Source organism: Oncorhynchus kisutch, linkage group LG22 (genome assembly GCF_002021735.2).
Source record: "Oncorhynchus kisutch isolate 150728-3 linkage group LG22, Okis_V2, whole genome shotgun sequence".
Classification (NCBI taxonomy): domain Eukaryota; kingdom Metazoa; phylum Chordata; class Actinopteri; order Salmoniformes; family Salmonidae; genus Oncorhynchus; species Oncorhynchus kisutch.
In genome coordinates this window covers 37,185,288-37,212,944 of record NC_034195.2, presented here as the reverse complement: position 1 = coordinate 37,212,944, position 27,657 = coordinate 37,185,288, and the positions used below count along the sequence as shown (strand labels likewise).

The window sequence follows — 27,657 nt, the reverse complement described above, 5'->3', positions numbered from 1 at the left end:
GTTGATCTGTATCTGCAATTACAACAGTGCTATATTCCTACTCATTTTATTCACTGCTTCACTTGAAACACAATGGTTATGTGTTTGAGCTTGTGGAGGCTTATCTGGAGTCCGTTTCTTTGAGGAGACGTACTGTACAGTTTACTGCAGTACCCAGCCATCTGATCTGGAGTCAGTTTCTTTGAGGAGACGTACTGTACAGTTTACTGCAGTACCCAGCCATCTGATCTGGAGTCCGTTTCTTTGAGGAGACGTACTGTACAGTTTACTGCAGTACCCAGCCATCTGATCTGGAGTCAGTTTCTTTGAGGAGACGTACTGTACAGTTTACTGCAGTACCCAGCCATCTGATCTGGAGTCAGTTTCTTTGAGGAGACGTACTGTACAGTTTACTGCAGTACCCAGCCATCTGATCTGGAGTCCGTTTCTTTGAGGAGACGTACTGTACAGTTTACTGCAGTACCCAGCCATCTGATCTGGAGTCAGTTTCTTTGAGGAGACGTACTGTACAGTTTACTGCAGTACCTAGCCATCTGATCTGGAGTCAATTTGTCTGAGCAGCTCTCTCTACAGCTTACTGCAGTGGCTGACTGTGAGACAGCAGGCCTGTCTCTCAGCACACACTCCTCTTAAGTGAGGAACTTGGACAAGTTCCCACCAATGATTTATGTATTCACGAGATGACTGACAGGGGGCGCTGATTTGACACCACGGCGCCTCCATCTTGGCACTTCCACACCATTATATTTTTTATTTAGGAAGCTATAGAAATGCGAGAGCATGCGTGTACCGATAGGATGCTTGAGGAATGAGTAGGTCAAGTTTTTACATACAAAACTGTGATTAAATGTAGAAGCCAGACAACAGTTTTTAAATTAAGCCTCTAAAATTGATAGATCAATATATCCCCAATCAACTGGGAGAGAGCGATATACAAAGTTCTGTTACAGTCCTTTAGAAACATGTCTATCGATGTATGGAATTAATCTTTAGGATGTTTTTAACATAAAACATCAATAATGTTCCAACCTGAGAATTCCTTTGTCTTCAGAAAAGCACTGGAACGAGAGTTAACTCTGTCGGGAGCGCGTGTCATGAGACCAAGGCTCTCTGCCAGACCACTGACTCAGAGCTCTTATGAGCCCCTCCTTCTTCATAGTAGAATCCTCAAACCAGTTTCTATAGACGGTTGACATCTAGTGGAAGCCGTAGGAAGTGCAACTTTATCCATATCTCAATGTGTATTCGGTAGGCCAAGCTTTGAAAAACTACAAACCTCAGATGTTCCTGGTTGGATTTTTCTCAGGTTTTCGCCTGCCATATGAGTTCTGTTATACTCACAGACGTCATTCAAACAGTTTTAGAACTTCAGAATGTTTTCTATCCAATAGTAATAATAATAATGATGCATATATTAGCATCTGGGACAGAGTAGCAGGCAGTTCACTCTGGGCTGCTATTCATCCAAAAGTGAAAATGCTGCCCACTATCCCAAAAAGGTTAAAGTAATGATGGACTGTCATTTCTCTTTTCTTATTTGAGCTGCTCTTGCCATAATATGGACTTAGCCATATTTGGTAAAATACCATCTTCTGTATACCCCCACTACCTTGTCACAACACAACTGATTGGCTCAAACGCAATAAGAAGGAAAGACATTCCACAAATTAACTTAACAAGGCAAACCTGTTAATTGAAATCCATTCCAGGTGACTAGTACATGAAGCTGGTTGAGAGAATGCCAAGAGAGTAAATCTGTCAAGGCAAAGGGTGACTACTTTGAAGAATCTGAAATATAAGATATATTGTGATTTGTTTAACACTTTGTTGGTTACTACATGATTCCATGTGTTATTTCATAGTTGTGACGTCTTCACCATTATTCTACAACTTGAAAATAGTAAAAATAAAGAAATACCTTTGAGTAGGTGTGTCCAAACTTTTGACTGATACTTTATGTAAAGCATACAATAACTATGTGTTTATACTATGACTATCTAATTTCATGAAATGCCCACCACCCTCATACAACTGTCTGCTAAAATGTTTTATCTGGTTTCTTCAATGACAGAACAGACCATGTTAAACTTATTACATGGAATGTACACATCTCTATGATGGGAGGGGGGGGGGGGCATATGGTTCTTGAACACTTAGAGATTGTCAGCAGATGTGGTTTTCTTGCAAGAGTTTTTTTCTAAATATAAGGTGGGTCTTGGCAGGGGGGGATGTTGTGGATGTTTGTGTGTGTCAGTAATTCTCTGACTTGATGTACATTTTGTAGGAAGTGGGTTTTATACTCTGTGGAAGAAGGGGCAGTTCTATGACGCCTAACGTGTTGTCTGGGCTCACGGGGGCGTGGCCACTGACTAGTTACACTTTATATGACAATCCATGCTCTCATTTAGAAGGCAAACATCAAATTTCATCTTTTCACAAATAGTTTCATATGTAATCACATTTGTTTCACAACATTTAGATGTAAACCTGATAATTGGATTAGTGTACACAGAGATACAGTAATGTAGGTTTCCTGTCCTTCATGAGATCACCAAATGAAACACACTCGTCATAACTGTCCCTTAAGTGTCCACGGGCCACTCCCACATTCTCAAAAATATAAATATTGTTTAATAATTCAAACTTTTGATGTCCAAGGGTGTCTCTGTGTGTTCCACAGTTTACATTCCAATCTCAGACCCACTGTAACCTGATCCTTCAGATCATCACAGGACAGGATGCCTTCATCAAACAACACTGTTTCATGACGCATCAGTGACATGGCAGGAGATGTTTTAAAACAATTACTGCTTCGCATACAAGCCAGTGAATTCTGGCTTGTTACAACAATATGAGCCAACAGACTTGGCGGGTCTGGCACAGCTCCAGGTATATGTCCATTATGTTTAAAGGGGGGTCAATTAAGGAAGACATCCTCTTCTGCAAACCACTGGAAACCAGGACAACAGGAAAGGATATTTTTAAAGTACTGGATGGCTTTGTGACATCAAATGGACTTTGGTGGTCAAGATGTGTTGGTATCTGTACTGATGGCGCAAAAGCCATGACAGGGAGACATAGTGGCGTGGTAATGCGCGTGCAAGCAGTTGCTCCCGATACCACTTGGGTACACTGCAGCATCCACCGAGAGGCTCTTGCTGCCAAGGGAATGCCTGACGGCTTGAAAGACATTTTGGACACTACAGTGAAAATGGTTAACTTTGTTAAAGCAAGGTCCCTGAACTCTCATGTATTTTCTGCACTACGGAATGATATGGGCCGCTACCATGTAACGCTTTTACAACATACAAAAGTGCGCTGGTTATCAAGGGGCAAAGTATTGACACATTTTTTTTAAATGAGAGACTAGTTTAAAGTTTTCTTTAGTGACCATAAGTTTCACTTGTCTGACCGCTTGCATGATGATGACGTTTCTCACACGACTGGCCTATCTGGGTGATGTTTTTCTTGCCTGAATGATCTGAATCTAGGATTACAGGGATTCTCCGCAACTATATTCAATGTGCGGGGCAAAATTGAGGCTATGATTAAGAAGTTGGAGCGCTTCTCTGTCTGCATTAACAAGGACAACATGTGATTTTTTTTATGTGCAAATGAACTGAAGCTTACGGACAATGTCAAATGTGATATAGCGAAGCACCTGAGTGAGTTGGATGTGCAATTACGCAGGTACTTTCCTGAAATGGATGACACAAATAACTGGATTCGTTATCCCTTTCACGCCCTGCCTCCAGTCCAATTACCGATATCTGAACAAGAGAGCCTCATCGAAATTGCAACAAGCGGTTCTGTGAAAATTGAATTTAATCAGAAGCCACTGACAGATTTCTGGATTGGGCTGCGCTCAGAGTATCCTGCCCTGGCAAATCGTGCTGTTAAGACACTGATGCCATTTGCAACCACGTTCCTATGTGAGATTGGATTCTCGGCCCTCACTAGTATGACAACTAAATACAGCCACAGACTGTGTATGGAAAATGATTTAGGATGGAGAGAGTCTCAAATACAACTCAACATTGCATCCTTTCATGCACTCCCTTCTCATTAATCTGTGGTGAAAAAATCACAATTTTCAATGAACAAATAAGGTTTAATATGTAAAATGGTTAAATAAAGAGCTAAATTATTGATTATTATTTGTGCCCTGGTCCTAAGCGCTCTTTGTCACTTCCCACGAGCCGGTTTAAGACGACAACTCACACTCATTCTTATGTTTAATAAATGTATCGTATAGTGTGTGTGTGGCAGGCTTACAATGATGGCAAAAAACAACATTTGAGTGTGTGCTGACTCTGGTGCTAGAGGGGGTACACAGATGGAGGTTGAATGTTTGAAGGAGTTTCTGGAAAGTGCCAATATGTGGCTTCAAGCCCTCATTGGCCAATAAATAACATCAGCAATCCAGAGTTTATATCCAACATTGGTTCCCATGGATGTACTGTTCCCCATCCCGCCTTCCTCTCTTTCACATTCTTTTCCTGGCTCCCTCACTCTGTCTGTCAGCCTGCCTCTGTCTTTGTACAGTGCCTTTGGAAAGTATTTAGACCCCTAGACTTTTTAAACATTTTGTTTACGTTACAGCCTTATTCTAAAATAGATTAAATTCATTTTTCATCCATCTACACACTATACCCAATAATGACAAAGTGAAAACATTGAATTTTTTGCTAATTTAGTACAAATTAAAAAACAGAAATACCTCAGTTACATAAGTATTCAGACCCTTTGCTATGAGACTCAAAATTGAGGTCAGGTGCATCCTGTTTCCAATGATCATCCTTGATGTTTCTATAACTTGATTGGAGTCCACCTGTGGTAAATGCAATTGATTGAACATGATTTAGAAAGGCACACAACTTTCTATATAAGGTCCCACAGTTGACAGTGCGTATCCGAGCAAAAACCAAGCCATGAGGTAGAAGGAATTATCTGTAGAGCTCCGAGACAGGATTGTGTCGAGGCACAGATCTGGGGAAGGGTACCAAAACATTTCTGCAGCATTGAAGGTCCCCAAGAATACAGTGGCCTCCATGCTTAAATGGAAGAAGTTTGGAACCACCAAGATCACCAAGGTAACCTCCCGGCCAAACTGAGCAATTGGGGGAGAAGGGCCATGGTCAGGGAGGTGACCAAGAACCCGGTGGCCACTCTGGCAGAGCTCCAGAGTTCCTCTATGGAGATGGGAGAACCTTCCAAGACTGGGAGACTAGTCAGGATAAATGGAAAGATGAATGGTGAAGTACAGAGAGATCCTTGATGAAAATCTGCTCCAGAGTGCTCAGGTTCACCTTCTAACAGGACAACAACCCTAAAATCACAGCCAAGACAATGCAGGAGTGGCTTTGGGACAAGTCTCTGAATGTCCTTGAGTGGTCCAGCCAGAACCCGGACTTGAAGCCAATCGAACATCTCTGGAGAGACCTGAAAATAGCTGTGCAGCGACGCTCCCCATCCAACATGACAGAGCTTGAGAGGATCTGCAGAGAATAATGGGAGAAACTTTCCAAGTACAGGTGTGCCAAGCTTGTAACGTCATACCCAAGAAGACTCAAGGCTGTAATCTCTGCCAAAGGTGTTTCAACAAAGTACTGAGTAACCGGTCTGAATACTTATGTAAATGTGATTTCAGCTTTATGCAACATTTTCAAAAAAACTGTTTTTGCATTATCATTATGGTGTATTGTGTATAGATTGATGAGGAGGAAAATAACAACCTAATGTTACAATAAGGCTTTATCGTAACAAAATGTGGAAAAGGTGAAGGTGTCTGAATACTTTCTGAATGTACTGTATAGCCTTCTCACTTTTCCTCTCCTCTTTGGTTTTCCCCCTTTTTTTTGACCATTTCTTACCCTCTCTCTCCCTCTGGTTTTAACTTTGAATCTGCTATGTAAATACATGAATCTACCCTCTCTTTCTCCCTCCCCCTCTATCTCCAGGAGAAGAACCTGGACTGGTTCCCCCGGATGCGGGCCATGTCCCTGGTGAGCAGCGAGGGGGACGGCGAGCAGAACGAGATGCGCTCCCTGCAGGAGAAACTGGACAGCACCGTCACACTGGTGTCCCTGCTGTCCTCCCAGCTGTCTGAGCTAAAGGATCAGGTACGTTACTGTCGTTGAACAAGGCATTAATTTAGACACTGAACAGGACCGCACAACTCGGTGTCATGTTCATTGTGGCACGTAATGTTTGAGCGCTTCCTATTGGATAAGTCCAAATAGGCTTTCCCCGTTTCAGTCCGTGTTTGAGTGCTTGGTGCCTTATGAAGACCGGTCAGTATTCGAGGGCCACCGTCCTATTGATTTTGTGGGTGTCCCTAGCACATAACTGATCAATGGATTTCATTGATTGTTCAGAGTTTTTTTCCCACACGCTACTTTCTTCATTTGTATCCCTTTAAAAGTTCAGAAGCATCCACTGTGGCCCTTGAGGACCAGATCTCTGCATTCAGCCTTCCATTATCTTTAACTCAGTGTAATATCCAAAGTTACATTTGATTCCAGTACATATCTTTTTAACCAGGGATTGATATCAGCAACCCTGTGTGTCAATGCTCAACCATACATCCATCTCTCTCTCCTCTCTGACCAAGAGGCTCTCAACTCCTTCATGACATCCCAAGGCACAGATCACCATGGGACTACTCACTCACATCACAATGGCCTTTCATTCTTGCAAGTTCACATGCACTTGTCATTTTCTTTGAGGTTATCATGCCCTTATGTACAAGGCAATTTCCCTCCCTGACCTTGGGCTAACTAGTTGTGTGCAGCAAGTAGTGTGACAGATCTCATCACTCCCCATCACCCGATCATCACGACACTATCATCACAACCACATCACCTGCCTCTCCTGCATGTGATCTCAAGGCAGTCACATGCCTCTCCTTGTGTGTTCCTGTTCTGCTGCCTTGAGTGAGTGAGTAACAAACTTCAGATAGAGAAAATAACAACCTTGGTAAAAAGTGAGCTGGAACTCATGGATGTGGTTTGTGAACACAGCCCCTTTATACCTGGTTAAATAAAGGTAAAATAAATAAATAAATACTCAGGAAGAGAAGTTCACGGTAAAAACAGAGCTAGAACAGGACATGAGTCATGTGTTGATGTGGTTCTGATTCCTCATATGTGGGCAGAACAATCAAAGTGCTGGTGTTCATGTTGTCACAGACATTACTGTGTTTACCTTGGAGAGTTGTTAAGGACTCAAGTCAGACAATTGTTTCTGAAATATTACATAGAGCAGGGTGAATATGGAAGACAGGAAATCGAGGCTAATTGGCCCTTTACACTCATACCTGAATACAGAATATAAACAACAGATTTGGGCACTGATAAGTCCCTAAAGTGGAGCGCAGTGGCTCTACAGTAACATGACGTCAGAGTTCAGGCTTTGCACTTCACATTTCTGTATGGGTTTTGACTGACAGAAGATCTGAGCTTGAGCACCTCACGCGACAAGAAGTTGCCCCCATTCCTCCTGCTAATTGGGCAACTTTTTCAAATGTTTTGTCTGTGTGAAGAAAATGCTGTGAATTAAGAGGACTCTTATGTAAACTCAGCAGAAAGAGAAATGTCCTCTCACTGTCAACTGTGATTATTTTCAGCAAACTTAACATGTGTAAATATTTGTGAGAACATAAGATTCAACAACTGAGAGCTAAACTGAACAAGTTCCAAAGACATGTGACTAACATAAATTGAATAATGTGTACCTGAACAAAGGGGTGTGTCAAAATCAAAAGTAACAGTCAGTATCTGGTCTGGTCACCAGCTGCGTTAAGTACTGCAGTGCATCTCCTCCTCATGGACTGCACCAGATTTGCCAGTTCTTGCTGTGAGATGTTACCCCACTCTTCTCCCAAGGCACCTGCAAGTTCCCAAACATTTCTGGGGAGATAGAGTACAGGCCTCGGTATAACGCTCATTCCTTATACGATAAACACGAATCCGACCATCACAGACAAAACCGCGACTCGTCAGTGAAGAGCACTTTTTGCCAGTCCCTTCTGGTCCAGCGACGGTGGGTTTGTGCCCATAGGCGACGTTGTTGCTAGTGATGTCTGGTGAGAACCTGCCTTACAACAGGCCTACAAGCCCTCAGTCCAGCCTCTCTCAGCCTATTGCAGACAGTCTGAGCACTGATGGAGGGATTGTGCGTTCCTGGTGTAACTCGGGCAGTTGTTGTTGCCATCCTGTACCTGTCCTGCGGGTGTGATGTTCGGATGTACCGATCCTGTGCAGGTGTTGTTACACGTGGTCTGCCACCGGGAAGACGATCAGCTGTCCAGCCTGTCTCCCTGTAGCTCTGTCTTAGGCGTCTCACAGTACAGACATTGCAATTTATTGCCCTGGCCACATCTGCAGTAGCATGCCTAAGGCACGTTCCCGCAGATGAGCAGGGACCCTGGGCATCATTATTTTGTTGTTTTTCAGAGTCAGTAGAAAGGTCTCTTTAGTGTCCTAAGTTTTCATAACTGTGACCTTAATTGCCCACTGTCTGTAAGCTGTTAGTCTTAACAACCGTTCCACAGGTGCATGTTCATTAATTGTTTATGGTTCATTGAACAAGCATGGGAAACCGTGTTTAACCCCTTTACAATGAAGATCTGTGAAGTTATTTGGATTTTTACGAATTATCCTTGAAAGACAGGGTCCTTTTTAAAGGGACATTTCTTTTTTTGCTGATTTTATTTTGAAAGATGAGTCGTTGAGGATTATAATAAATACTGCTTTGATGTCATACGAACAAGCCAAACAGCAGATGTCCAAATTTGCTCTTCACATATCCATATCAAAAACTCATGTCATATCAAATTGTTTTCTCACATGCTTCGTAAACAACAGGTGTAGACTAACAGTGAAATGCTTACGGTCATTTGTCAATGTTTATGGTCACATTTGTTTGATGTACAGAACATACCTTGGGTTGTTCTGAACAGAATGAGCCTGTGTTTGTCTATTGTGAAGAAGATTTGCTGCGGAACACACACCTGAATGCACTCCATCACTTCTTTCTATGCTCATCAAAATGACCATCTGTTTCTCTGAATAGGCTTTCACAAGGCAGTTCAAACACTGTAAGATCATATTTTAGAAGTTAGCTAGTCATGTTGGCAATAGAACAAGATGCCGACCTGACCTAGATTGAACATGATGCCCACCTAACCCATATTGTTATTTATAATGGGACGATTTTTTGGATTGCGTAAACAAAAGCAGTAATTGTGTAATGGCGGGGATGCAGGATTGTGCCAAACAAAACAACTATTTTGTATTGTGCACACTTTGAAGAGGTGTGTGGCCACTTGGAGAGACCAGTTAGTCCTCTCACTCAAACCCTTTTTTGGTCTTATGTTGCACGGTGCACCTAGCCCACATTTTCCAAGAATATCATTTTACTGAATGTATCCAGAATGTATCCAGAGTATTTTCAGATTTCATTATCAACAAATCAGGTGAAAAGTACAGTAAATGTAAAATGCACCTAAAATCAACAGTGTAATGTTTGGATTCAGTCTTGTCAGGTTAATTGTTGTCCTCAACTTTGGTTTAATAATTTCCCTATCATCTCCAAACTGTTCCCTTTCAATTGCTACCATGCATATGCTTTTAATATTTATTATGTAAGAAACATTTCAATCTAGCCCTCCCTATCCCTATAGTGAAATTCCCACATTGTTCAGGGTTAAGAACAGAGGCTTTGTCCAGAAGGTGTGAAAGCTGAGCGCTGAGCCAGGTCTTCAGTACCAGAGATTACAGATACCGGTACATGGTGTTTATTCTCACCAATGATGAATATCAAGATGTTATGTACTGTAAACTAAAGACGGTGAAAGGTTATCCTCTAAAAATGGAAACCATCTCAAATGGACTCCTTTGGACATTAGTTCCTAAATTGAAATGTGGTCTATCTGACAAATTGCAAAAAATGTAGGCAAACTAGTGAAGCCAAGATTTGGTTCTCGGTTCCAAGATTACTGTAGGTGTAACCTGGGCTGACTGTCTAAACTCAATGTTGCCAGAATGAATTAAAAACTGCCCAAACTGGCAACACTGTGTGTAGTTTATATTGAATAAGTTATTATTTCCTTCTCTTCTCCCCAGATGACAGAGCAGAGGAAGAATAAACAGATGATGGGCTTCCTGGGGCCTGCTGGGGTCAACAACCACCACATCCCAGCACACTGAGGGGCCTGGGTCCCCCTGCTAACAGAGAAAACTCCTGGAGGTACACAAAGGGGCCACACACACAATGTGCATACAGTACACACACACACACCCACACAATAGTATCTGATTTATGGGGCCAGCAGCCACTGGCCCACAAGCATAATTTACTCAAACAGTGCCTTGTTCTTAGACAGTGTACTGACTCCTCACCCAGCATCACCCTCTCACATAGAACAGTACAGTGATGTCTGCCTTTAGGACAGCACAAGCTGCCCAGTCATTCTGATCATCCCATGTCAGTCCTGCTGCTCTATGAGTGAGCCTCTGACAGAGATACCAGGCATGCCACACATTGGCCAGTGTCACTATTGCAGTCTCCTGCAGACTGGAGGTCAAGGGAAAGGGTTAAAGGTTAAGTACAATGGTCCTGTGGGCAGCCACGCTCTTCCTTCTGTATTCTCAGTGTACTGTGTCTGAGACTAAGATGAAGACAGACTGGGCTATACGCAGGTCAGGTACATTGGGTTGGTTGGTGTTATTCAGTTCTCTTTGGACTTGAAAGGGGCTGCTCCTTGTATTACTGATAGGCCCTCTTTGGAAAGGGTGTATGTGTAACTTTAAGGTGAAGTATTTTCTTCCTAGCCTGGTCTCAGATCTGTTTGTGTGGTCTTGCCAACTCCTACGACAATGATAATAGGAGTTGGCAATAGCACACAAACAGATGTGGGACCAGGTTATTCTCTTTGGATGTGTTTTAATATGACCTGTTAACTTGTGAACGTAACTGGAGTATTACATTTTTTATACATTGGAATTAGAAATGGAACATTGATCAACTTACCACCTGGCTGCCTTGGGAGGTAACATTGATCACCTTACCACCTGGCTGCCTTGGGAGGTAACATTGATCACCTTACTGCCTGGCTGCCTTGGGAGGTAACATTGATCACCTTACTGCCTGGCTGCCTTGGGGGGTAACATTGATCACCTTACTGCCTGGCTGCCTTGGGAGGTAACATTGATCACCTTACTGCCTGGCTGCCTTGGGAGGTAACATTGATCACCTTACTGCCTGGCTGCCTTGGGAGGTAACATTGATCAACTTACCACCTGGCTGCCTTGGGAGGTAACATTGATCAACTTACCACCTGGCTGCCTTGGGGGGTAACATTGATCACCTTACCACCTGGCTGCCTTGGGGGGTAACATTGATCACCTTACCACCTGGCTGCCTTGGGGGGTAACATTGATCACCTTACTGCCTGGCTGCCTTGGGAGGTAACATTGATCACCTTACCACCTGGCTGCCTTGGGAGGTAACATTGATCAACTTACCACCTGGCTGCCTTGGGAGGTAACATTGATCAACTTACCACCTGGCTGCCTTGGGGGGTAACATTGATCACCTTACCACCTGGCTGCCTTGGGAGGTAACATTGATCACCTTACTGCCTGGCTGCCTTGGGGGGTAACATTGATCACCTTACCACCTGGCTGCCTTGGGAGGTAACATTGATCACCTTACCACCTGGCTGCCTTGGGAGGTAACATTGATCACCTTACCACCTGGCTGCCTTGGGAGGTAACATTGATCACCTTACTGCCTGGCTGCCTTGGGAGGTAACATTGATCACCTTACTGCCTGGCTGCCTTGGGAGGTAACATTGATCAACTTACCACCTGGCTGCCTTGGGGGGTAACATTGATCACCTTACCACCTGGCTGCCTTGGGAGGTAACATTGATCACCTTACTGCCTGGCTGCCTTGGGAGGTAACATTGATCACCTTACCACCTGGCTGCCTTGGGAGGTAACATTGATCACCTTACCACCTGGCTGCCTTGGGAGGTAACATTGATCACCTTACTGCCTGGCTGCCTTGGGAGGTAACATTGATCAACTTACAGCCTGGCTGCCTTGGGGGGTAACATTGATCCACTTACCGCCTGGCTGCCTTGGGGGGTAACATTGATCCACTTACCGCCTGGCTGCCTTGGGGGGTAACATTGATCCACTTACCGCCTGGCTGCCTTGGGGGGTAACATTGATCACCTTACCGCCTGGCTGCCTTGTGGGGTAACATTGATCAACTTACCGCCTGGCTGCCTTGGGGGGTAACATTGATCAACTTACCGCCTGGCTGCCTTGGGGGGTAACATTGATCAACTTACCGCCTGGCTGCCTTGGGGGGTAACATTGATCACCTTACCGCCTTGCTGCCTTGGGGGGTAACATTGCTTTGTCATCTCAATCATTATGACTGTGATAGTCAATGTTCTCAATATCCTGCACTTTTAAAAAATGTTAACATACAACTGGAGAAACGGATTTGCATATGACGTTACTTTGCCTTTTGTTTTACACTTTACTTGAACTCGCTGCCATAATGCTTCATACCAGTTTCATTAACATGTCATAAAGCTTCATAGCATGTGTCAGGTCTCCAGGATATAATATGCCAATGTTATGACACATATATATTTACATGTATTATGGTATTTAGCCTTATGCTATGAAGCTTCACGGCATGTTTACGACGAGTTCAAGTAAAGTGTTGTCGCCTTTTCTCTCAGAGAAGTGTCCTCCGTGATAATGCAATCCCTGAACAGCATTATGACTTTCTTTTCATATTGTACATAGTCTATAAATAACCGAATGAAAAGAAAATGTATATGACGATGATCTGATTATCTGTACGGAATTTACTTGAAATGCCTTGAGTCTTAAATCCTATATTGGTACAGAATGTAGTCAGGAGGACTGATTTGAAAATCATGTGCTTGTGTCCAATACAGTAGATAGTCTTAGTAACTCACTCATGTTGATAGAGATGTTTGATCATACTGTAATCGTGGTGTGGCACCCTGTTTCCTATGTAGTGCCTTACTTTTGACCAGGGCCCAGAGGGCTCAAGTAGGTGCTTCTGGGCCCTGGTCAAAAGTAGGGCAATAGATGGAGAATAGATTGCTATTTGGGACATAGGCATCAACTCATCTCATACTGTAATGGTCATTCTCTATGGTTCGTTAGGGGTTCAAGCAGTGAAGCTGTGAGAAGCCCTATTGTATTTGTTGCCGTTCATTATTATACATCTTCTTCCGCCAAGGAAAATTAATACGCACATTCCTGTAAGGCCTAAGAGGGTGCATTTTGGCGTGATGTTAAAGGCCCATGGGCCCCACACCCTCTCAAGCAATGCCATGTCAATTGGCCTCATGGTGGCATAATAACAAGCGATTGAAGATGCAAACTTTGAAAGGTCATGTCCCTTACCCCGTTTGAGCTAGAGTCATGAAATGTGGTACATAGGTGCCTCTCCTCACAAGGAACACATTTGCTTCAATGACGCATAAGGTTTTCCATTATGGATTTTCCACCATTTCCAATTCTTTGATAAACATTTAAAATGCTATTCATCTGGCATCGAATGACCGATCTGCATGAAACTTGATACATGGTATCTATGTACCAAGTTCTCTCAAAGCAATATTTTCCAGGATAGCAACTCAAACAACATGGCAGCTACTGACCAATAAACATTTAAGTGGGTGTGACCTGGCACATAAATGCATATAAATCAGACACAGATATGTGTATTGTATCAACTTCATACACATGTTCCAAACACTGTCAAAACTCAACATATGCAAGCACATTTAGATCAACCACAAAGTGGCACTGTCAGGGGCACTTGATTATACCTCTTGATCTGTTTGACTCAGTGATGAAATTTGGCACACGCTCAGGGATCTGGGTGTAGCTAACTTGTAGAGTATGGTTAGGTTTCCTGTCAAAACAATCATGCAAGCTCATTGGCTTATAGTGGCCATGTTGTTTGAGCTAGAGTCTTGGAAAATATTGTGTTTAAAGACGTTCATAGTTGCTATATACCAAATTTGTTGCCAATTGGTCAAGCGATTTTCTGTTGTCGTTTTTAACTCTTGTAACTCAGTCACATGGAATTCAATTTAATATCTGTGTATAAAATGTGTATGTCTGTAAAAGTTTTTATCTTCCACAATCACATGACAGTATGAGAGTATGTGTGCACTTAAGAGGGGAATGCCCTTTGACACTTTTCTGTCAACAGATGGTGTGTTTTATGTTGATCAGATGCTATATTGTAATAAATCTATGATAAGATGAGACTGGATGTTTCTGCCTTGAGTTGATCACTGTCTCTGTGTATTTAGTCAGCCGTCTTGGTGTTGAATAATTGTTGTTTTGGGGTTGAAATTCATGTTTGTCCTACTGTTGTGGGCCACCTACACACCCACACACACACGGATCATGACCCCAGAATGGGACCTTTAGCCCCCCTAACAGCACCACTGGCTCAGTGGCATTACAGTGTCACGATCCACCTCATGGTCAGATCCTGCGGTTATCTGCAATTGATCAACGCTCACAGTAAACATCATGCTTTAATTAGCCCTGATCACACTGCAACTATTCTGCTTCTTCCGTCTAATTAACTGGATAAGAACAGCTAGTTAACACACATTAGATGCCTGATGTTGACTTTGGGTCAGCAGGAATACAGTCGAGTTATAACAAAATAAAAATTACCAAAATAACCTGTAAAATAAATAATACACTTACTGAGCTATATTGTATGCTAAAAAAACAGGACAGGGCTCACGTTCAGAAAGGCCCGGTTATGTTTTGTTAGTGTTGACTCTGGCGGGGCTGTGTTGGCTCATGCCGCCTCTGTGAGACAGCTGTTAAAATGAGCTGCACGTGGTGTCATAATAACCCACAGCTGTCACTGAGCAAGGCAGGAAGGGGAAAGTCCAGCATATCTGAAATGCTCCGACTATGAGGTGAGGGGAAGGAGGGAAGGGAAGGCTAGGAGGGAGTGATGGGGCTTGCCACCCCTGAATCTGTCTACTGTATGGCACAGTCATAAACATCCACTGTTTTGTTTTTTATTTTATTTTTCAATGATGTGAGCAACTGGGGACAATTTCAGTCATATATTCTCAAAAATATTGCTCATACAATTATAATGGTAGGGCAGATACCACCATAGTTAATGTACTGTTTTGTACCTGCTTCTGTTGGGTATGTCCTGCCAGTGGACTGCTGTATTGTACAGTAGCTAGAACTGTAGTGTGTAAGGTGCTGCTCCGGTCTTCCCACTGTCTAGTGCTGCTCATAGTCTGAGAACATACTGATGTAATGTTATGAGTAACCACTTCCAGGTCAATGTCTCTTACTGTACACTTGAGATTCTGAGGAACTGGCTGGAATGACTCTTAGAATTCTTAGTCTCTCATATGACTATGACTGGGTTCACTAGTAGTGGATTGAGCCAGGTACACTGTGTTTCCGTTGTCCGTTCTACAGTGAACATTCTACATGTTTTGTGCATGAGAATAACACGATGTGTGCACGTGAGCTTAGACACAATTGGACACCGGCCATCTTTGAGTCTCTTGACACTGGCAGTCCCCGCCCAAAGTCACGTGTTGTTCTGTCAGGGTGAACTCGAACCCGCCCAATGTTAGTAGGACAATAAACAGGACATTATGCCATAAACCCCTCTGGGACTCAGACACACTAATGTTTGCATGTTGGGTTTATTGAATGGTTGTTGGAAGCATATGTTTTCGATGTTGCAGTGTGACAAACAACGGTGTTTTTGTGTTGCAGTGTGACAAACAACGGTGTTTTTGTGTTGCAGTGTGACAAACTAAGGTGTTTTTGTGTTGCAGTGTGACAAACTAAGGTGTTTTTGTGTTGCAGTGTGACAAACTAAGGTGTTTTTGTGTTGCAGTGTGACAAAAGATAAACAAGTATTTTCAAATAATGTTGACGCGTTCTTTTGACAGTTTCAGTTATGCCAGGTGCATGTGGCCATTACTGAAGTGAAGCGTCTCAATAACAGAAGTGTATCACACATTGGTGATTTAGCTTGTTTTCATTTAATTTTAGAGTTACTTGAAAGTGTTCTGCTCCCACTGTAAGTGAAGGTTGATCCAATAAAGTAATTGATCACCTCATTGATATCCTACAGTCATTTTCCCTCTCAAGGCTCTGAAGATATTCACAGGACACCAGATCAGATATGTTTTTACCCTTCACAGAACTATGACCATTTCAAGCAGGTGTTTGTGTTTTCAGAGGAAGAAAAACTAATTTTGTGGGAGGGAAAGGACTCTTTACTGCCAGTTGTATAAATACACTTCCCTCGTGATGGGCTGCATGTTACTTCCTGTGTCATGCTGTGGGGATGATGAGGCGGTATGGTCACATGGTAGATCATACACCCTCAGGCCAATCAGAAACACCACAAACATCAGGGCTGTTTTCATTAGGGCACACCCCTTGTTGTCCCTCCCAGTTTAAGTATTTTCTTCATCTGTTTGGTGTCTAATGAACAAGGCCCAGGCCTTCTAATGCCTTTTAACTTTCTCACTTCATCTGATAACATGCTGCTGAAGTGTATTTTTGCAGTTCAAAATGTCTGGTGTCATGCTTTTCCCTTGGAGGGGTATGGTGAGAGACACAGATCCCTTATCCCTTCCAGGAATGGAATGAAAAGACTCCAGCTCAGATAGTTATTATGCTTCCCTCAAGCTGTCTGTTGTCTTCAGTGATAGCTAGGTGGGATACTGTAGCTCTAAGGCAAACCGCATTCATTCATATATTTTTAATCAACAGTATTTCAGAATTGGATTAAACAGTAGAAGTAGGATTGCATGTGACATACATAATAAAACTGATTCAAGGACTTAAGTCAACACCATTTATTAAAAGTAAATGTGAATATAAGCTAAAAAGCATAGAAAATGGACATTGGCAGTCGTTTTTTCCTTAATGTACTTGTACATTACTTAATAGCTCACCACTTAAATACCCAGTAATAAGGTATCTATTGAAGATGAATCAGAGTTCTCAGTTTTCAAACCCTTCTCTTCATGTAGTATGTACAAAGAGTTGACCATAGTATCTGCATTGTACAGTTAATACCATATTACCACCCACCACTAGTTAACGCTAATGCATCACGTTTCTCTTTCTCATTCTGCTCTAGCCTCCGGTTGTGTCGTGTGATTTATGAATCACAAAAGATGTAAAAATCAAAAGGCAAATCTCTCTCAACTTGAGACAACTAATTTTGCATACTGTCTTCACTATTGAAGGGAGTGGGACATTCTCCTGCTGAATTAGCCAATGAGCCATGTAAACAGAATTTCCCTCTTCGAATGGCACGGTCCAGCTGTCCATCCAAGTACCCCTTTGGTAGTTTGGTGTCTTTTCTTCATCTATTAGAAATATCTCATGTAGCATTGGCAACTACAAGTACAAAGTTATCCACACAGTATATAAAAGTCATTCAAAAAGCCATTATAGAAAACGTCAACGCACCCAACATGTTAATATGATTGAGAACAACCTAAACACACACTTATGCACACACCAAAAGGTTTTGTGTAATACATCTGTCCATTCGAGAAGAATGAGTGAAGATTCTGATTGGCTGATCTCTCAATACTCTACCCTCAATATTGGCATCATCATGGGCTAACTCCTCATCATGACATCATCATAGGCCTCTTCTTCCTACAACTCCCATCAGACCTTCTACCAGTACTGGAAGGAGGGCGAGCCCATCTGCAGCTCCACGAAGAACACTTGATAGTGGTGCTTCCACATGACGAAGGCCCCCAAGGCACATACTACAGCTTCAGGGTGCCAGTGACCTCTCCGCAGTTGCTGACCTCAGCGTAGGGGAAGGTCCTGGGAATAGGGTCGTGGGGGTTCAGGGTGCACACGCAGTCGTCCACCTCCAGGCAGCTGAAGCCGTTGGTCTGGGCGTAGTGGTGGCCAAAGAAGGCCATGACCAGGGATGAGAGGACCAGGCCCATGGCGCACAGGATAAAGTACAGCAGCTGGGGCGGGGGGGGAGAAGAGGTGAGCTAGTTTAGTATAGAATATCTAAGCATAGTGGGGATTCCAGGACCGGGGATACATTTTTAGAGGGAGGTCATTATTAATCCTGAAGGACAACAGCAGGGCCATGTTCTGCAGACATGCAATGGAATTACTTGAAATAGAGGACAGACTACGAATGACAACACTGTTTCAAAGCATTTTCAGTGTTGGAGCCTATTAAACATGACTCTAGTTGTCTATACTAAGACAACTGGAGTTTTATGTCTTTACGCTACTTACTGTAATACATTTAAATGACTGAATGACAGCACTTCTGATTTATGTGGAATTCAAAAGTCAAAAAATTAGATACCGTGTGTTTTTTTTTTTTACTGTTTACACATTAGGGAAAAAATTAGATGGGTATCAGATATGCAAATAATTGGCAAAATATCTGAATTGGGCTGCCTGTGTAAAAGTCACACCAATCAGTAATTGAATGTGTTACAGTAAGCTGAGTAAAGACATACAACTCCAGTTGTCTTTTCCCTTATGTGTAAACAGCAGTAAAACACATGGAATATGTTCTTTTGACTTTCGATTTATACCACCTCTATATGTGGATCTGAATCCTGAAACAAACCTGATGATTCATATGCGGCGCTCTGATCATTATTTTGCTTTGCTCATGACCTACCGTTTCCATGACAACCACCCCAATATTTACAGGAACCATGACTAAAAATGAGCATTCCATCCGTGTGCTACTTCAGATGCTACATCCGTGTGAATGCGCAAATTTGATGTGGGTTACATGTAAAAGTGTAGACCGAAAAGAAATTGGGATATGGAGAACAACATCTGATCTGTGTAAACACAGCCTTAGTGAACAAGGTATGCCCACTCTCTAGCCATATCCAAATAGGTTTGTCTGCTAACAATGATCTCCTCGCACAGCGGCCAATAAATCCCTGCAGGTCTTGGCTGTCAGCCAGAGGTAGAACCTGACCCTGAGAGACGTAGCAGGGCTGTCTTAAAGTGGCACTTCACCACTTTATAACCTCGTTCATTATGTCCAGCAGAACCATACCACTGTGTATATATTTTAAAACGTTAATATTTTACATGTCAAAAAGATACAAAGAAAATGACCCCCTTTGATGTTATTGGGAGTTATTTTCAAAATAATTGCATTTATTTTCACACAAAACGTTCCAGTTGGAAGTATCCCTTTAATGGAGGACTGACTGCTGAAAGTAGCGTCCATGTGAGAATCCCCTGCAGCTCCCATCCACTGTACCTTTATCCACATGTTGTGTGGGTATGTACACATTATGTAAATGATGTCTAAAAATACAGCTTGATAATGTGTGAGAGGGGCTTTGCGTGGTTTATGTAATTGGAGTATACAATCCCAATAACACGAGCCCTTCATCTAAATCCACAGGTTACGTAACAGCCCTGATTCGCTCAGTATTTGTTTTCCTGTACACGCCGCTAATAGCATTATGTCATGTTTGATGCTTGCTTCATTTGAAATGGTGTTTATGTTTATTTAAAACAACTGTGAAATATGGAGAATTAAAGTCCATCATGAGATGTATTGTACTGTGCTGAACCAAAGCGTGCTAGAAGCACTTCACAAAGCCTTTTCTATAGCTGTACTCACGTGTTATGTTAGGCTATGAACTTTAGGAAGACATGAAGAAGGCGAAAATGGCGACAATCTTTTGTTGCATACATTTACACCACGGAATATAGATTGTATTACTTTTTGAAGGTATTGTTCAGTTTCTACACGTTATAGGACTACTTCTACATACGTTTACACCACGGAATGTAGATTGTATTACTTTTTGAAGGTATTGTTCAGTTTCTACACGTTATAGGACTACTTCTACATACGTTTACACCACGGAATGTAGATTGTATTACTTTTTGAAGGTATTGTTCAGTTTCTACACGTTATAGGACTACTTCTACATACGTTTACACCACGGAATGTAGATTGTATTACTTTTTGAAGGTATTGTTCAGTTTCTACACGTTATAGGACTACTTCTACATACGTTTACACCACGGAATGTAGATTGTATTACTTTTTGAAGGTATTGTTCAGTTTCTACACGTTATAGGACTACTTCTACATACGTTTACACCACGGAATGTAGATTGTATTACTTTTTGAAGGTATTGTTCAGTTTCTACACGTTATAGGACTACTTCTACATACGTTTACACCACGGAATGTAGATTGTATTACTTTTTGAAGGTATTGTTCAGTTTCTACACGTTATAGGACTACTTCTACATACGTTTTGAGTGGAGGAAGTCCATCTGTGAAAATGTTATATTTGGACGATGCTCCCCATTCTGGCATCTCTGCACTGCCTCCCAGTCTCACTCAGAATTGAATTCAAAACCCTCCTGCTGACATTCCAGTCCATCCATGGCAATGCCCCGCCATAAGAAGTGTTGACATGCTGCATGCACTGAGGTGTCTGTATAAACTACTAGCACACAGCTATGCATACCCATGCATACCCCACAGGACATGCCACCAAAGGTCTCTTCACAATCCCCAAATTAAGAACAGACTATGGGAGGGTACAGTACTACATAGACCCATGGCTACATGGAACCTTATTCCACATCAGGTAACTGATGCAATTTTTTTTAAACATAAAAATACACCTTATGGAACAGCAGGGACTGTGAAGAGACACATAAACATGATAAGACATGCACTCTACACACACGTACACATGTATGTTGTATTGTAGATATGTGATAGTAGAGTAGTGGCCTGAGGGAACACAATGTGTTGTGAAAAGTTTTATAAAATTTCATGTAAAATGTTTAATTATTTAGAACTGCCTTAATGTTGCTAGACCCCAGGAAGAGTAGCTGCTGCCTTGGCAGGAACTAATGGGGATCCTTAATAATTACAAATACCTCAAATAACTGCTGCTATCCCATAATCTCACCGCAGCCTCAGATTGCATGATAGCCTACTCCTCCACATCTCCAGGAACAAGCTCTGCTCTATGGGGGATTGGGCTTTCTGCTCGACCGCCCCCGCGCCTCTGAAATGCTCTCCTGGACCACGTGAAGGCACCATAGACTCTGGGCTCCTTTAGAATGTGCATAAAAACCCTCCTCTTTAGGAAGGCATTCAGTTAGTTATAGCTGTTTTCTTGTCTTTGTAGCGTCAGCTGTGATCTCTGTGCCAGTGGCCTGTCTAGTTGTCCCCGTCTCTTGTTTTTAGTGAACTCACTGTGTCACTTTGAGAGTTTTTCGCATTATATATTCAATGTATTATTAATTGGTTGGAAAACCCAATTGCCTACATTGTATGGCCAATTAACTGAAACGATCAAGTCATGTCCAATAACTGTGCTCATCTACCCATAGGCTTCCTACAGAGCCTTGCCAATAGACATGTTGTGTTCTGCATTTCTCTGTATGGCCCTATACATACAGTATCACCTTCATGGTTCAGCCATACAAACCTACAATCAGACATGGGTTCAAATCATATTTGAAATAAATTCAAATACTTTATCTGAGATTCATTGAGCTTGCCTGTTGCAATGGAGCTAAAAGAACAGTTGCAAAAGTGCAAACCCTGTCCATATTGGAACTCTAGCCAGGCTAAAGCAAGTATTCAAAAGATTATAAATAGTATTTGAAACCAGGTCTTCGTACAGTATGTCAAAGTGACAATCAATGTTCTCTGTGCTGTAGTATATTGGCCCTACACATTACTTTACATCAGATCCAACTGACTAAGTACAACCTTTGTTTGGTTGATTTCAATGGGAGGGGGGTGCATTTAGTAATGAATGGTATTCTGGTCTGGTACTAATCATCCCATTAGAGTGACCAGTTCATCTTGGTCTCCGCTCAGTTGGACAGGAAATTGTCAGAGGGCATGTGGTATTGCCGTGGGAAGTAGGGGTGCTGATAAATAGGAAAAATATATACAGTACCAGTCGAAGGTTTGGACACACCTACTCATTCAATGTTTCTTCTTTATTTTTACTATTTTGTACATTGTAAAATAACAGTGAAGACATCAACACTGAAATAACACATATGGAATCATGTAGTAACCAAAGAAGTGTTAAACAAATTCAAATATATTTTAGATTTCAAACTCTTCAAATTAGCCACCCTTTGCTTTGATGACAGCTTTGCACACTCTTAGCATTCTCTCAACCAGCTTCACGAGGAATGCTTTTCCAACAGTCTTGAAGAAGTTCCCAGATATGCTGAGCCCTTGTTGGCTGCTTTTCCTTCACTCTGCGGTCCAACTCATCCCAAACCATCTCAGTTGGGTTGAGGTCGAGTGATTGTGGAGTCCAGGTCATCTGATGCAACACTCCATCACTCTCCTTCTTGGTCAAACAGCCCTTACAAAACCTGGAGGTTTGTTGGGTCATTGTCCTGTTGAAAAACAAATGATAGTCCCACTAAGCCCAAATCAGATTGGATGGTGTATCGCTGCAGCATGCTGTGGTTGCCATACTGGTTAAGTGTGCCTTGAATTCTAAATAAATCACTGACAGTGTCACCAGCAAAGCACCATCACACTACCTCCAGCATGCTTCACGGTGGGAACCACACATGCAGAGATCATCTGTTCACCTACTATGCGTCTCACAAAGACACAGCGATTGGAACCAAAAATCTCAAATTTGGACTCATCAGACCAATGGACAGATTTCCACCAGTCTAATATCCATTGCTTGTGTTTCTTGGCCCAAGCAACTCTCTTCTTATTATTGGTGTCCTTCAGTAGTAGTTTCTTTGCAGCAAATCGACCATGAAGGCCTGATTCACGCTGTGAAGCATGGAGGAGGAGGTGTGATGGTGTGGGTTTGCTTTAATGGTGATGCTGTCAGTAACCTTTTTTGGTTACTACATGATTCCATGTGTGTTAATGTATAGTTTTGATGTCTTCACTATTATTCTACAATGCAGAGAATAGTAAACATAAAGAAAAACCCTTGAATGAGTAGGTGTGTCCAAACTTTTGACTGGTATTGTATATTGACAGCACCCCCATCCCAAATTATCTTCCCGCAGCCATGGCATGTGGGTCTCACCTTGGCGATGAGTTGCATGGACGTACTCTCATCTGATAGGTATGTAATGGAGTAGAGGAGGAAGCCCAGCAATGAGGCCACACACAACTAGAATAACATAGAACACAGCGGAAAATGTATTTAGTGAGAGTCATTCTCTAAATGATATGCTTTGCAAAATATACTTGTATACTTTAAGTTAATCATTCTTTAATGTTTGCTTTAAAAAAGACTGCTTTAAGGGAAGGGAAAGGGAAAGGGGGAAACCGAGTCAGTTGTACAACTGAATGCATTCAACTGAAATGTGTCTTCTGCATTTAACCCAACCCCTCAATCAGAGAGGTGCGGAGGGCTGCCTTAAACAACATCCACGTCTTCGGCGCCCGGGGAAACAGTGGGTTAACTGCCTTGCTCAGTGGCAAGACATAAGGGGTCATGCATGCTCATGAAAGTCTTACATTGCATTATTATGCATTATTCCTGCATGCTTTAAGTAAATAGTTACCAGTACATGATCACTGCTTTTTTATTTTCTGAATGGCATATGTGTTATTGGGAAACTGAATTTATTCGGATCTGATCAACACCAAGTGTTGCCATGGTGCTCTAAGCCACACACACGCAAACCTCTTATCTTATTTGCTGCTGAGAGGGGCCTCTTCAACCCTCTTCAAGTTGTTCATCCCAAGTTCACTATTAATATTCTGCACTTTCAGCATCAGCTTGTCAGCTGATAACATTCTTACTGCTATGGCAAAACAGTTTTCCTCCTCTCTTGCAATGACACACACCCTCTCTCAGAGCATATTAGAGTCTTGTGACTAACATGCAGCATCTAATTGAATTATTTTAAGAGGTGAGGAATCAGAATTCTCTTGAAGGATCTTGGTGAACTCAGTGTTTTTCACCGGGCCGTAAAACTCAGAATGGATGTTCCCTGTGTGTACTAAGACTTCCGATTGCACACATCTGTACACACTGTAATTAGGGTATATGGGAAGCTGAGAGAAAACAACATGTTTTTCTCCTGTACAGAGATGCAACTGTGAAGTATCTCACGTGGACAACATGATTTTGTTAAAGAAATGCTCATGTTCACCACTACAAACTCAATGCTATAGATAGTAGAAAAAAACACATAGTCAGACCCCTATGTTATCATTAGTAGGCCTCTATAGCCTTGGGGCTGAAAGCGTTCATTATTGTAGTTTCTATAGAGTAAAATATTATTTGTTGTAGCATGAGAATATTCCAAATTCAATATACAAAATGCTGTATCTTATGTAACTTGTATTACTCCTAAGCAGAACTTCAGTGGAAATCCTGACGACAGGTTGATACAATGTTGCAACATAAGGTAAAGTGTTACCGTCTATTGTTTTCAGGATTATTTGCTTTATTTATCTGAAGACATTAGCTAACTGTAGGATTGAGGTAAGAGGCTAAGAGCCATAACGCTGACTGCCATTCTAGACTTGTTGTTTTCTCTGCAAGCCAAGTACTTTTACTTTTACAAGGCCAAAGTCTTGCCATGATTACAGTTGGGGGAAAGTTTGAAACTTGTTACAGCCCTTTAAGCCAGTATACTGCTTCTACGAGATCTAATCAACAGTCAGCGAGTGAGGGAGCAAATGTGAAAATAACATCAAGCTAATTGCTAGTAGTCAAAAGTTTACATTTAGGATGTCACCCAATGTGCTCAATGAGACTGAGGGGAACGTTCCCTTTTAAACACTGAGATTCTAACAGCTATAGAAAAGGCAGTAAAGCATGATAACCCTAATTTTGACTTTAGATGGAGATCATGTAAGGTGACGTGTGAATAGAGAGATGAGACACTACTGATAAGGAGGTGTACAGTGTATGTGTACATGCAGTCAGGGCAAGGTGGAAATACAACAGGGACAAAGTGACAAGTCTATGCAGAAGGACATACGGCGTACAAACTGAAGAGGTAGCAATTAGTAATGTACAATAGGGCCATGCAAATGTGTTGAGACAAATATGGAGATGAGGAGATATGTACATATGTCTGTGTGCTAGAGTCATACAGATGTGTTTATATACATCATTAGGCCATGCATGCAGTGAAGGTAGAAGAGAAGTCAATTTGGCTTCATTCCAGGGGATGAGGAGGCACAACCAGTGTCCATGCATCTATTGTAGGTGAATTGCATGGGAGGCACAGTAGTTAGAGGATAAGGACAGGTGTCCATGACATACAGTCAAGCAGTGAGGTGAGGCTGGACAGAGGCAGCAACCGTAGTGGCCAAACTGAGTGTCTATGCATGTAGATACACAAGGTTGCATTGACAGTGGTAGACCTGATCACCGACGACGATGAGACAGCCTATAGGGAGGTCAGAGATCTGGCAGTGTGGTGCCAGGACAACAACCTCTCCCTCAACATCAGCAAGACAAAGGCGCTGATCGTGAACTACAGGAAAAGGAGGGCCGAGCAGGCCCCTCTCCACATCGACAGGGCTGTAGTGGAGAGGCTCTAGAGCTTTAAGTTCCTCTGTGTCCACATCACTAAGGATGTATCATGGTCCACACACACCAACATACGACAACGCCTCTTTCCCCTCAGCAGGCTGAAAAGATTTGGCATGGGCCCTCAGATCCTCAAAATGTTCTACAGCTGCACAATTGAGAGCATATTGACTGGCTGCATCACCTCTTGGTATGGCACCCGACCGACCACAAGGCGTTACAGAGGGTAATGTTGACGGCCCAGTACATCACTGAGGTCGAGCTCCCTGCCATCCAGAACTTCTACACCGGGCGGTGTCAGAGGACAGCCCTAAAAATGTTCAGACTCGAGCCATCCAAGTCATAGACTGTTCTCTCTGCTACCGCACGGCAAGCAATACCGATGCACCAAGTCTGGAACAACAGGACCCTGAACAGCTTCTACACCAATCCATAATATTGCTAAATAGTTTGTTTACCAAATACCTACCCGGACGATCTGCATTGACCTTTTTTGCACTAACGTTTTTGACTCATCACATACACTGCTGCTACTGTTTATTATATATCCTATTGCCTAGTCACTTTATTCCTAGTTATATGTACATATCGACCTCAATTACCTTGTACCCCTGCACATCAACTAGGTACTAGTCACCCCATAGATATATCCAAGTTATTGTTACTAATTGCGCATTTATTATGAAGTGTCATTACTTTCCTATTATTTCTCTTTTATTTCTCTCTTCATTGTTGGGAAGTGCCCGTAAGCAAGCATTTCACTGTTAGTCTATACCTGCTGTTTACGAAGCATGTGACAAATAAAATTTGATTTGTTAGACGATGAGGATCCATGCAGTCATGTAGTGAGGTCAGATGGACATGGGGACCAGAGAAAGATAAGGCATAGGCCCATGCAGCTACAACAGTGGCACTATGCCATATTGAGTGAACATGCATACAGACGGACGAGGCAGGTCCATGCTTACAAGGATGCCAGCCAAGTCTGGGGTCTCCCTGGCCAGGAGCGAGGGGCTGATTGTGACCATGGGGAAGGCCACGGCTGTGATGGCCACACTCAGCAGCAACTGCAGCAGGGCGATGAGTAGGGGGAAGTGACAGCCACAGCACTTGTGGGAGTTCTCGGGCGCTGGGCCTCCATCCTCGGCCTTCACCTCTTTCTTCTCCTCTGATGGGGGGTGCTCTTCTCTCTTCCTCCGGATCCCTTCTCCCATTCCTCACCTTCTGTCAGGGAGATGCAACAAGCACTTCTTCTTCAGCTTCACGGGAGGTGGTTTTCTGTCTCTTTCCTTTCCCGTTCATTTGTTTGTCAGTCTCTTACCGTCGTGCTGTCTGTTGGGTGTGCTGCCTGCCGCGCCCCGCGTTCCCTTCCTCTTCCTGCTCAGGGTTCCTCTCAGCATAAGCCCAGCTCTGCTGCTAGGCTATTTGGAACCAGAGAAGACTCTGAACTAACATTTAGCAAAGCAGCAGCACATTGAAGGAAAATAAGAGGAGGGGGGGGGACAAAGGGGGACTCCAACACATGACCATCAGACATCAGTTACATAGAAAATAAAACTAAATAATGTTTGCTGTAATCGGAAATAGAAAGAAATTAGCAGTTAGGGGTTAAAGAAAGATTGGCACAGAAAAGTCAGCCACGTCATTCTCCAATGAGAGCGATTGGATCACTGTTGTCAACACCGTTACACGCACAGTTGGGCCAAGTGGTGGAAGCCAAAGTCACATGATTTACTGGAAGAAGTCATGTGATCAGGAGAAATGTGAGGGCATTACTGTAGCTCTGATTCTCTATTAAAATGATCAAAACTTGGATTAATTAGTCCAATTACAGTTCAGTCTCAAGGGTATAAGGAATTTTGGGGTGTTTTATTCCAAATAAATAGCAATGCCAAAGTAATGGAATTAGTCATTACATTATTATATGGATTCAGAGCAACATTTAAAATAAAAGTAAATAATTAAATGCACAACCTCTAAATTGTCAGATCTTTCATAAC

The 27,657-nt window shown here is 42.5% G+C and overlaps 1 protein-coding gene and 1 pseudogene across 1 annotated transcript in view; one reads left to right on the top strand and one right to left on the bottom strand.

Annotated features, from left to right (window-relative positions):
- LOC109866991 (inositol 1,4,5-trisphosphate receptor type 2) overlaps positions 1–14,341 on the top strand; it is a 151,913-nt gene extending 137,572 nt beyond the window's left edge. Inside the window, exons 56-57 of the mRNA XM_031801972.1 lie at positions 5,961–6,122; positions 10,128–14,341. Coding sequence (XP_031657832.1) covers positions 5,961–6,122; positions 10,128–10,211 — 246 coding nt within the window. The 3' untranslated portion in view covers positions 10,212–14,341. The remainder of the gene's footprint in view (positions 1–5,960; positions 6,123–10,127) is intronic.
- A 2,589-nt stretch (positions 14,342–16,930) lies between these two features.
- Positions 16,931–27,342, bottom strand: LOC109867087 (sarcospan-like; annotated as a pseudogene).
- Positions 27,343–27,657: the final 315 nt, after the last annotated feature.